The 11,766-nt window shown below is 43.7% G+C and overlaps 1 protein-coding gene across 2 annotated transcripts in view; it reads left to right on the top strand.

Moving 5' to 3' along the window:
- The first annotated feature begins 7,140 nt into the window (after positions 1–7,140).
- Positions 7,141–11,766, top strand: part of Rgn (regucalcin) — a 21,224-nt gene continuing 16,598 nt past the window's right edge. The window contains exons 1-2 of one of the 2 annotated variants that reach the window (XM_048336446.1): positions 7,141–7,408; positions 9,727–9,904. In XM_048336446.1, the coding sequence (XP_048192403.1) occupies positions 9,742–9,904 (163 nt within the window). In that variant the 5' untranslated portion in view covers positions 7,141–7,408; positions 9,727–9,741. Of the gene's footprint in view, positions 7,409–9,723; positions 9,905–11,766 lie in introns of both variants that reach the window. The other variant, XM_048336445.1, reaches the window with a different exon arrangement.

The raw sequence follows: 11,766 nt of genomic DNA, 5'->3' as shown, positions 1-11,766 counted from the left end.
AGAATCCTGTGCATATAGTAATATAGGAGTTATGTGGTATCGTGCAAACATTATCACGCTAGAGGAGTGAACGAACTGGTGAAAGGTCACTGGGTAAATCAGTAGTGATGAAAGATAAAAGGTGAAGCTTTCTCTTCTCTTTCCTGCAAGTGACTACCATCTGGTTCTGGCAACTCATTGTGAAGAACTGAAACTACAGTTGGTTGGCTATAACTAGCCAACAAAACCTGTTGGGTTTATACTAATGTGTACACTTCCACTGGGAGGGAAACCTTGGTTTTTCTGTTAAGAATACATTAAAACTTAGAGAATAAACCAAAGGATGCACAGTTACGGGGTTTTTCTGCCTCCCAAGATTTTTTTTTGCCAGTCCTGGGGCTTGAACTCAGGGCCTGAGCACTGTCTATGGTTTCTTTTTGCTCAAGGCTAGCACTCTACCACTTGAGCCACAGCCCTGCTCCTGGCCTTTTCTATATATGTGGTGCTGAGGAATTGAATCCAGGACTTCATGTATACAAGGCGAGCACTTTACCACTAGGCCATATTCCCAGCCCTCCCAAGATTTAATAATCCTCAGCATAACATTTTGTTTTTATTTTTGCCATACTAAGGATGGATCCCAGGTCTTCATACATGCTAGGCAAGTGCTATACATGTGAGCTACACTAGTAACCCCTTACTAATTTTTAAGAATTGAAAAAAATCCCTAACAGGTGTAAAATACATTCACCACTTGAATAACATTGATATTCTCAAAAATTGATCATAAGAAATTTTATTAGCTTTTCATCAACCTTAATATGGCTATTGTGTCCCTAATTGACTATTTGCAGGTTTTGTGAACTGCCAATTACATATATGTGTATGTGTGTATATGTGTAGATATATGGATGTATATATATGTATCTATAGATGTGTATATATAGACGTATATATCTATACATATAGATATATATGTATGTATATATTGTAAGTCATGAAGCCTGTCCCTGAGCTCTTTTTGCACAAGGCTATCACTCTACCACTTTGAGCCACAGCGCCAACTTCTAGTTTACCGGTGGTTAGTTGGGAGATAATTCTCATGGACTTTCCTGTCCCAGCTGGTTTTGAACTGCAATCCTCAGATCTCAGCTTCCTGAGTAACTAAGATTACATGTGTGAGCCACCGCACCTGGAGTATATTAATATTTTTAAAGTAAGTTAATAAAGACCCACCTTTTGGGGTTGTAAGTCCTATGCAGACCTTTGGGACAATCAGTCTGGCATTGTTCACAGAGGCTTCTGGAAGTTCATTGATTTATTTTTAATGTTTTTTAGTCTTTTGTTCATTCTTTTTTTTTTTGCCAGTCCTGGGCCTTGGACTCAGGGCCTGAGCACTGTCCCTGGCTTCTTTCTGCTCAAGGCTAGCACTCTGCCTCTTGAGCCACAATGCCACTTCTGGCCGTTTTCTATATATGTGGTGCTGAGGAATTGAACCCAGGGCTTCATGTATACTAGGCAAGCACGCTTGCCACTAGGCCATATTCCCAGCCCTGTTCATTCTTTATTATTATTTTTATTCTTAGTAGATGTATAAAGGGATTACCATTTAACCTGTCAGCTTATGATTACAAGGCATACTGATCAGTGTTGTCCCTTTCATCCTTATTCCACATCCCTCCAAACTCCACCTAGTCCCTCCATTGTCCTAAATATCGCTCATTCTTATTTGTTTTGTATGTAGTACTGAGGAATCTAACCCAGGGCTTCATGTATACCAGGCGAGCACTTTACCACTAGGCCATATTCCCAGTCCAAGTTCATTGATTTTTTTTATTGATTTTTTTTCCTTATAGATTGGAACAGATCTATTGGCAGACGATGTGAGGACAATTGTCAAAATGAGTCAAGAGTTAAGCTCACAAATCCGAAGCTTGATCTTTGGCTCTCATTGTTGCTAAATTGTTAGATCTCATGTTTCCTAAATACATTAATCATCTTGATAAACAGCCTTCGCTTCTCATCTTGAGATGGATTGTGCTGTGAACATTTCTTGGCTAAACAATCCCAAACTTTTGAGAGTCCTTTCCTCCCATACACTACTTTCACTCTCTCCATTTCATATATTAGTCCTTAAAAAGCTAATGCTGGGTACATACTAGTGCCTCACACCTGCAATCCTAGCTACTCAGGAGCCTGAGATCTGAGGATCACATGAAGCCAGCCGGGGCAGGAAAGTGAGACATCTCCAGTTAGCCACTAGAAAACCAGAAGTGGCACCGTGGCTCAAAGTGGTAGAGTGCTAACCTTGAGCAGAAAAGCTCAGGGACTATGCCTAGGCCCTGAGTTCAAGTCCCACAACTGACCAACAAAAAGAAAAACCTAGGGGCTAGCAATGTGTCTTAGTGGTAGAGTGCTTGCCTAGGCATGCATGAATGAAGCCCTGGGTTTGATTCCTCAGTACCACATAAGCCAAAAAAGCCAGAAGTGGCACTGTGGTTCAAGTGGTGAAGTGCTAGCCTTGAGCAAAAGAAGTTCAGGGACAGTGCTCAGGCCGAGTTCAAGCCTCAGAACTGGAAAAACAAAAAATGAGCCACGTACTAGTGGATAATGCCTGTACTCTTAGCTGCTCAGGAGACTTAAATCTGAGGATCACATTTAAAAGTCAGCCTCGGCAGGGAAGTCAGTGAGACTCCAATAAAACTACTAAATGGGGGAAAATGCCAGAAATTGAGCTGTGGCTCAAGTGGTCTGCACTAGCCTTGAGCAAAAAACCTCAATCACATGCCAGGTGCCAGTGACTCATACCTGTAATCTTAGCTACTAAGGAGGCTGAGATTTGAGAATCTCAGTTGGAGACAAGCCCAGGCAGGAAGGAGCTTGAGACTCTTCTTCAATTAACCACCAGAAAACTGACAGTGGTGCTGTAGCTCAATGTGGTAGAATGCTAGCCTTGAGCAAAAGAGCTCAGAGACAGCACACAGGCCCCAAGTTCAAGACCTAGGACTGTTAAAAACAAAAAGGCCTGCCATAGGCAACAGAGTCCTACTATCAGATTTTTTTCCTTTTGTCACTCTAACTTCATGTCTACTTGGCAAACTAGGATCTCTGGTTAAGTTCCCTGGTTCAGTTCTTCAGGGCTATCCAGAAGGGTAAACCCAATGATGGTATTCCCACAGCTGTTGTTGGCTGTCATACTTGCTGACTACATAGCAGTGGGTAGGCATGAGGAAGGTCAAACAGGGCTGCCTGCCCAGAATTTGTGCAGGTGTCTTGTCCTCCAGTCTTTGATGGACACATGGGCAAAGACCAGGCTAAAAGTCACTTTCAAGACAGCTACTTAGGCTGAATGCCAGTGGCCCACCTGTAATCCTAGCTACTCCAGAGGCTGAGATATTAGAATCAAGTTTCAAGGTCAGCCTGGCCAGGAAGTTCTATAACACTCATCTCCAATTTAAGCTCAAAAGAAAAAAAGCCAGAAGTGGAACTATAACTCACATGGAGCACTAGCCTTGAGGGAAAAAAATACTCAGGTACAGCACTCTTAGGAACACAACCAAGATCAAAATGCTTGGTAAGACAAGCCAGAGAAACATGCTTGGAAGCAGTCAAGCCTTCAAATAATTTAAATAAAACAAGAAAGTGGAGTTGTGACTCAAAAAGTAGAGTGCCAACATTGAGCAAAAAAAAGACAAAAGTGCAAGGCCCTGAGTTCAAGCCTCAGTAACAGTGCATGCATGTGCACACATACACACACAAGAACCCCTATATTCATGGAGCCCTTGTTCTGTGTCAGGCCCTTAAGTATCCCCAGTTTCTCATGACAACCCTGTGCAGATGACATTATTAACTCTATTTGTCATGTGAAAGCTGAAACCAAATGTTTAAGGGAGTCAGTGCCCTACACTTAGTGTACAGCAACCAGGATTAGAACCTGTCACCTATACAACTCATATTGTCGGTCACTTTGTCTCCTGTGTCCAGATCTCCCCCTCTCAGCAATCTTTCTCAGGTTCTCTCCAAAGAAAGCAACTTGCATGGAAGTTTAATCATGGATTTGGTACCACTTAATCCATACCATTGAACCAAATTTAGTTGCCCAAAGGCCAACTACTGAGAGGCTCGCATCTAAAGAACAGGTTAAGTCATACAAATATGGGTAGGATAGACTAATGTATGCTGTAGATCTAGGTCGTAGTATACTTGTCTTCTCCATAGCTTGTCCAACTTGAAAACTGGCTATAGCAAGCTAAGCAATGGTTCCCCAAAGATGTGTCATCTGTGAATGTTAGTTACCTTGCAAGGTTAAAGGAACTTTGCAAACGTAATTGAACAGCTCTGAGCTCAAAGGTTATTCTGTATAGTTAGGCCCAGCCAATGTAATAACCAGGGTACTTTGACGAAGGAGGCAGAAGGATGCAAGTCACTAAGAAAAGATGTGACAGTGGGGCTGGGAATGTGGTTTAGTGCTTGTCTAGCACACATGAAGCCCTGGGTTCACATAAACAGAAAAAGCCAATGTTGTGCTGTGGTTTTAGACTTCTGACCTCCAAAACTATAAGAAAATAGATTTATATTGTTTTCTTAGGCCAGTACTGAGGCTTGAACTCAGGACCTGGGCACTGTCCCTGAGCTATTTTGCTTAGGGCTATTGCTCTACCACCTGAGACACAGTTCCACTTCCAAATTTTTGGTGGTTAATTGGAGATCAGAGTCTCATAGACCCTGCTTCCCAGGTTGACTTTGAACCATGGCAGATCTTGGCCTCCTGAGTAGCCTCCTATGAGCTGCTTGTAATCCAGGCCAGATTTGTATTGTTTTATTTATTAATTAATTTATTTATTTATTTATTTATTTATTTATTTGTGCTAGTCCTGGTACTGGGGCTTGAACTCGGCATGGGTACTGTCTCTGAACTTCTTTTGCTCAAAGCTAGCACTCTACCATTTGAGCCACAGTGCCACTTCCGGGTTTTTCTGTTTATGTAGTATAGAGGAATGGAACCCAGGGCTTCTTTCATGCTCGGCAAGCACTCTACCACTAAAGCCACATTCCCAGCCCTTTCCATTTTTATTTATTTTATTATTTTTTTTTTTTGGCCAGTCCTGGGCCTTGGACTCAGGGCTTGAGTACCATCCCTGGCTTCTTCCCGCTCAAGGCTAGCACTTTGCCACCTGAGCCACAGCGCCTCTTCTGGCCATTTTCCATATATGTGGTGCTGGGGAATCGAACTGAGAGCTTCATGTGTAGGAGGCAAGCACTCTTGCCACTAGGCCATATTCCCAGCCCCGCCCTTTCTATTTTAAATCAATTAAATTGGTGGTAATCTATTACAGGAGAAAAAGAAAATATATACATTGGGCACAAAACCAAATGCTTCTCACTCAAGAACATTTCCTCATTCCTGATAGGCCCATGTGGGCTATAATAATCTGGTCTTGTACCTTCACCCTTTGTGGGGGGGGTATGTGTGCTCATGTGCACGTGTGCCAGTCCTGGGACTTGAACTCAGAGCCTGGGTCCTATCCATGAGCTTTTTTTGCTAGCACTCTACCACTTGAGCCACAGCTCCACTTCTGGCTTTTTTTTAGTATATTAGATATAAGAGTCTCACAGTCTTTTCTGCCCTGGATATCTTCAGACTGCAATCCTCAGATTACAGCCTCCTGAGTAGCTAGGATTACAGGTCACTAGTGCCCAGCTTCACCTTTAAGTTTTCATTAACTGTACAAAGTATTTTCATTGTTATACTTGCATTCATTCATACTTGGATCAAATTTACTCCCTCTGTCTTTCTTAACTTACACTTTTTATGGAAACACCTTCTTAAGCCATGCATGGTGATGTACTCGCCTCTTATCCCAGCTATTCATGAGGTAGAGGCAAGAAGGTGAAGAGTTTAAGGCTGTCCAGGGCAAAGCTAGAAGTAAGAAAGACCCCATCCCAAATAAATAAATATAAACTTTTTTATTTTACTTTATTTTATTTTTATATCTTGGGGCTTGCTTGAATTCAGCCTGAGCACTGTCCCTGAGTTCTTCAGCTAGTGCTCTACCACTTTAAGCCACAGCACTACTTCGGTTTTCTCCTGGCTTATTGGAAATAAGGGTATCACAGACTTTCCTGCCTGGGCTGGCTTTGAACCACAATCTTCAGATCTCAGCCTCCTGAGTAGCTAGGATTATAGGCAAGAGCCACCAGCACCCAGCTACCCTTATCATTTTTTAAACCTATCATTCATGAAGCCTTGTGTTGAATTTTCAGCAGAGCAAGAAAAAATAATAAATTAATCAACCAAATTAAATAATCTTTTAATTTTGTGGGTTATTGAGCTATAGTGCCCTAGCAAGGATATATTTACACTCCCAATGGGGACGGTGAAACTGAGTGCTGCTTCCAATTAATTATTCCATGAGATTTTAAAATCCAATAAAATAGAGCATTCAAAAAAAGTTTTGTGCTGTAATCCTAGCTACTCGGGAGGTTGAGATCTGAGGATCCAGGTTCAGAGCCAACCTGGGCAGAAAAGCCCTGTGAGACTCTTATCTCCAATAAACTACCAAAAATCTGTAAGTGAACCTGTAATTCAAGTGGTTGAGCACAAAAGCTCAAGGACAGTACCAAGGTCCTGAGTCCAAGCCCCAGGACTGGCACAAAGAAAGAAAAAGAAATGTTCACAAGCATTGGCACCCAGCCACCAGGGTCTTCCAGACTAGGGACAGGATAAATTTGTTTAACTGCTTTGTTCTTTCCGTTTTAACCTGTTTGTGTTTAACCAGAATGCTGTTCCAATCAGTTAGGCATTTTAACAACGATTTGTTAGTTTATGTAAGAGTTAAACTTTAGACCTGTGTCCAAACTCCAAAGCTGAGGTTCCCTAGGCCCCAAGCCTTTTGCACCCACCCCCCACCCCTGTCGCCCTCTCCCCTTTCCCACAATGGCTCTTGCAAGGTTCTTACAAGCTGTGGGAGACCAGAAATCCAGTGTTGGCTGCTGGATGGGGGAAGGGCAAACGAATGGGGTCGCCTATCCCCACAATTCCCAGGCCTGCAGTCATCCGGGGCCCCAGCCGCGGGGTTTCCCCTCCCCAGGGGCTGACCTTCGAGCTGCCTGAGAAGTCACCAGTCCAAGGGAGTACAAGGGCAGAACCGGCCTCCCCATCCCCTCCCCCTCCGCGGAGAGCAAAGGCCTGGCAACAGCTGAGCGACACTCGATCTGCCCAGTCTCCCAGCCAGGGAGCGCCTGGAGGAAATCCACTGCCCTGTGGCTACGGGGACAACAGGCCTGCCGCGACCCGGCCCTGCTTCGGGAACAAGGAGAGCTCAGCCTGTAGCTTCACAGTGAGAAACCATCGCTATCCTTGTAGCAGTAACCTGAAACTGCAGTAGTGCTCCCAGATTGTGCGAAGACCACCCCCTCACAGCCACAGGTACCCTAGGTGTAGCGTGGGCCGATAATTTCTGTCCTCAAGTTACCCATCCCCTTCTCCCTTCCCCCCTTGCCTCTTGCCTAGCCACCTCTTTCCCCTTCCAAGACCAGTGTTAGGACATTTGGCAGACCCAGGTTTGCGACAGAGCCAGACTGGGAGGTTAAAAGTCTTGTATTGCAAAAGCGGCCTGTCTGATCTTGGATCTTATCTAAGACTGATAGCTTGAAGGCCTTTGGAGTCTGAGCCAAGTTTTAACAACCAATGATCGTTGAGGATGCCACATTCCACATTCTATGGTGACAATCCATATAACAGACATGTTTGCCCAATGTGTGTGGGGGGAGGGGGTAAAAGTAGTTTATTGGAGAAAACATAGACCAAAGCTTATATTCTTCCCACCCTACCCCCCTTCTAGTCATTGGCCCACCTGTGTGTGGGACCACCCAGTGGAGGAAGCACCAGGCCTGCCTTTCCCATGGGGAACTCTTATCTGATCTTACTTTTTTGCTCTCTCTCTTTTCAGATTGTTTCTTTTTCTTCTTCCAATCCACTGGTCACAGTATGTGGCCTAAAGTCCCAGTATAGAATGTTCCTTGCTTATGAAGTTGAAGACTCCTTGCCAATCTGGCCAGTTGTCTTTCTACGAAGTTAGACTTAGTGAAGGGGCGATCAACAACCCCCACCGATGGGCTGAGGGCTGGAGTTTAGTGAAGGGCTTTCTAAGCCCTAGGTTCTATTCCCTAGCACCAGAAGAAAAAGAAAACAGGGGAAATGTCCGTTTCTCTACTCCATTTATCATCTTAATTTGAAAATGGATGATGGGCTTTGGTGACTCATGCCTGTAATCCTAGCTGCTCAGGCAGCTGAGATTTGAGGATCATGGTTTGAAGCCAGCCCAGTCACGAAAATCTATGAGACTTTAATCTCCAAAGGCCAGAATAGGAGCTGTGGCTCAAGTGGTGAGAGCTAGCCTTGAACAAAACATTAAAAAAATAATAAACTAAGGGACAGTGCTTAAGCCCTCAGTTCAAGCTCCAGTACACACACACACACACACACACACACACACACACACACACACACACACACACGATATTGTTGTTTGGGGGCCATTGCTAAGAATGGAATCCAGGGCCTAATACATAGCTAGCTAAATGTTCTACCAATGACCTATACTCCTAGACCTGGTGTGTTTTCATGGGTAAACATCTTTCTTTTCTGTTCTTTTCTTCTTTTCTTTCTTTTTATTTTTTCATCATGGAGCTGGGCCTGGATACTGTCCCTGAGATTTTAAGTGCCCAAGGCTAGTGCTCTACCACTTTGAGCCACAGCGCCACTTTCAGTTTTCTGGTGGTTAGTTGGAGTTAAAGAATCTCACAGACTTTCCTGCCTGGACTGGCTTCAAACCGCAATCCTCATATCCCAGCCTCCTGAGTAGCTAGGATTATAGGCGTGAGCCACCAGTGCCCAGCTGTTAAATATATTTCTAAAAACGCAGATCAGCAAAGTCTTATCAGGGCCTCCAACAGGGATCAATAGCACCAACACATGAGGGAGGGGAACAGAAAGAGAAGGTGACCAGCAGACACCCAGACGGGCCACCAATAAGGGAGCTACCCGTCTCTCTGCCCCGCCTTAGGGCCATGGTGCTGGCATAAAGGGCAGCCTTGCACCATCTGAGCAGCTTGTTTGCTGAAGGCCACTAACACCGCTTTTTTGCTTCCTTTCAGAAGTTAGCTTGGAAACTCTCACTGGTAAGTTGACTGAAGATGGGTCCTGTTATCTCCAATCAGCCCTTCCTTCCTCCTACATGTCTTCTGTCACGTACATCTTGCTTTGCCTTTGGAAAGCTGACTGGACCTTCCAGTTCTGATTACATTCAGACCTCAGGGAGATCATGGGTTTGGTTGTAAACTGCCTTGAGAAAGCAAACTTTGCACACACACGAAGAAAAAAGAAAAAGGTACATTTTTTTGCTTTCCCATGGATGTAAAACTTAATTTATAGTCTACAATAATCTATGAATTGTGCACTAGGATTATGTCCCCCAAAACATGTACACAGATTAATTTGAAAACGTTTTCTTGCTTAAATAATGCTAAGGATTGTCTGAGTTGTTGGAAAATGGTGTAGAAAGATTGGCATGACACAGATTTGCCATAAAGCTTTAATTTGTGCAAACTACCCTGTCTCTGCCATGCCATGAAACAAGAGATACTGTATCAGTGTTAGGAATTTTAGCTGAGTCTTAAGCCAAACAGTGTACTGAATTTATTCTGTGCCATTGTATTTCATTTGATTTCTGTTGCCTTCAGTAGGTCTGTCCTGTGACAATGTCTTCCATTAAAATTGAGTGTGTTTTGCGGGAAAATTGTCATTGTGGGGAGTCACCAGTATGGGATGAAGCATCTAACTCTCTGCTCTTCGTGGATATTCCTGCAAGAAAGGTTTGCCAGTGGAATTCTCTCACCAAGCAAGTGCAGCGAATGAACATGGGTAAGGATGAAGGCAGAGCTCACATTTATTTTGTGTATGTGCCCATCTTGGGGCTTGAATTTGAAGCCTGGATGCTGTTCCTGAGCTTTTGTGCACAAGGCTAGCCCTCTACCTTATGAGCCACAGCTCCACCTCTAGCTTTAAAAAAATGGTGCTTAATTGGAGATAAGAGAGTATCATGGACTTTCTTCTCCAAGTTGGCTTTGAACTATGATTTTCAGATCTTAGCCTCTTGAGTAGTTGCATTACATGTGTAAGCCACCAGCTCCACCAGAGGTCCTATCTTTGTTATCAACCATCTTTTCCCACCAGATTGGTTCTCCCCCTGGGATCCTCTTGTTAAAGCACATTGAGAATGCTGTGAACCTTTTTCACTGGCACGCTCCCTATGTTCCCCATCCATATCCCCCCCCCCCACACACACACTGTAATCCAGGAGAACATGATGGATTGTTCATACTTTTCTCATTGTCTTTCCAGTTTTGTTTGTTCTGCTTGTTTTATTTTTGTAGTGCTGAGGATGGAGCCCCAGGGACTACTAGAAAAACACTCTACCACTGAGCTATACCCCTGGTCCCCATTTTTGTTTCCATACTGAAGCATTATTATATCTATCTTTGCTAAACATGCTCAGATTACAGCTTTGAATGCTGAAGATCTGACTGGTGGCACAGAAGAGGCAAACTGCCTTTGAGCCATGTCTAGACATTCATTTTTTTAAAAGCAAGGAAAAGTAGCAAGTTGCTAGTGGCTCACATCTATAATCCTAGCTACTCGGGAGGATGAAATCTGAGGATTGCAGTTCAAAGCTATTCTGGGCAGAAATATCTGTAAGATTTTTAGCTCCTATTAACCACCAAAAAAGTCAGAAGAAGGGGCTGGGGATATGGCCTAGTGGCAAGAGTGCTTGCCTCTTATACATGAAGCCCTGGGTTCAATTCCTCAGCACCACATATATAGAAAAAAGCCAGAAGTGGCGCTGTGGCTCAAGTGGTGGAGTGCTAGCCTTGAGCAAAAAGAAGCCAGACAGTGCTCAGGCCCTGAGTTCAAGGCCCCGGCCTGGGAAAAAAGTTTCAACCAGGCCTATATTTGCTGGATATACAAATGTAAGATTCTTAAAGAAATTACATGTACATTTCTGTACCATTCCAATTCCATTTAGGGCACGGTAGTCTCCAGAGGAGTCTTTTACTGTGTGTTTATGCCAGGACTGTGTTTTGAACTCAGGGCCTGACACTGTGACTTGTCTTTTCTGCTTAAGGCTAGAATCTGCCATTTGAGCCATGCCTCTACTGTTTTGTTGTTTTTTTTTTTGTTTTTTTTTTTTTGCTGGTTAATAAGAGTCTTGAAGATTTGTGTGCCCAGGCTTACTTTGAACCTCAATCCTCAGATTTTAGTCTCCTGAGTCACTAGGATTACAGACATGAGTCCCTAGCACCCAGCTCAGAGTTTATGACTTTCTGTGGCCCAAAGCAATGGGCTGATGTGATTATCAATAGACCAGGAAGTTTCTTGTGTCCAAGGGAAGAAATGCCTAGAATTCCTGAAGTCCTGGGAACCATGGGAATCAACACAAGGCTTCAGCAATTCCTTGTATCTCATCCCTTGAATTCATATGGAAAATTCAAACCTGTTTTTCTTTTTTGTTTTAAAGCCAAGGCTTGAATTTGAATTTGTCACTGAGCTAGCCACTTCGTCTGGGAGCAGGGTTTTTGTTGTTGTTGTTTTGTTTTGTTTTTTACAATACTAGAATTTGAACTCAAGACCTTCTGCTTTTTGTGGTGGCATTCTATCCTAAGAACCATACCTCCTGCCCCTGAGAACGGCTTTTCTTGGTGCTGGGCCTGGGGCTTGAATTTAGG

This window comes from Perognathus longimembris, chromosome 28 (genome assembly GCF_023159225.1).
Source record: "Perognathus longimembris pacificus isolate PPM17 chromosome 28, ASM2315922v1, whole genome shotgun sequence".
Lineage (NCBI taxonomy): Eukaryota > Metazoa > Chordata > Mammalia > Rodentia > Heteromyidae > Perognathus > Perognathus longimembris.
Note: the sequence above shows the minus strand (reverse complement) of the source record. Positions and strands in the feature narration are given on the sequence as shown.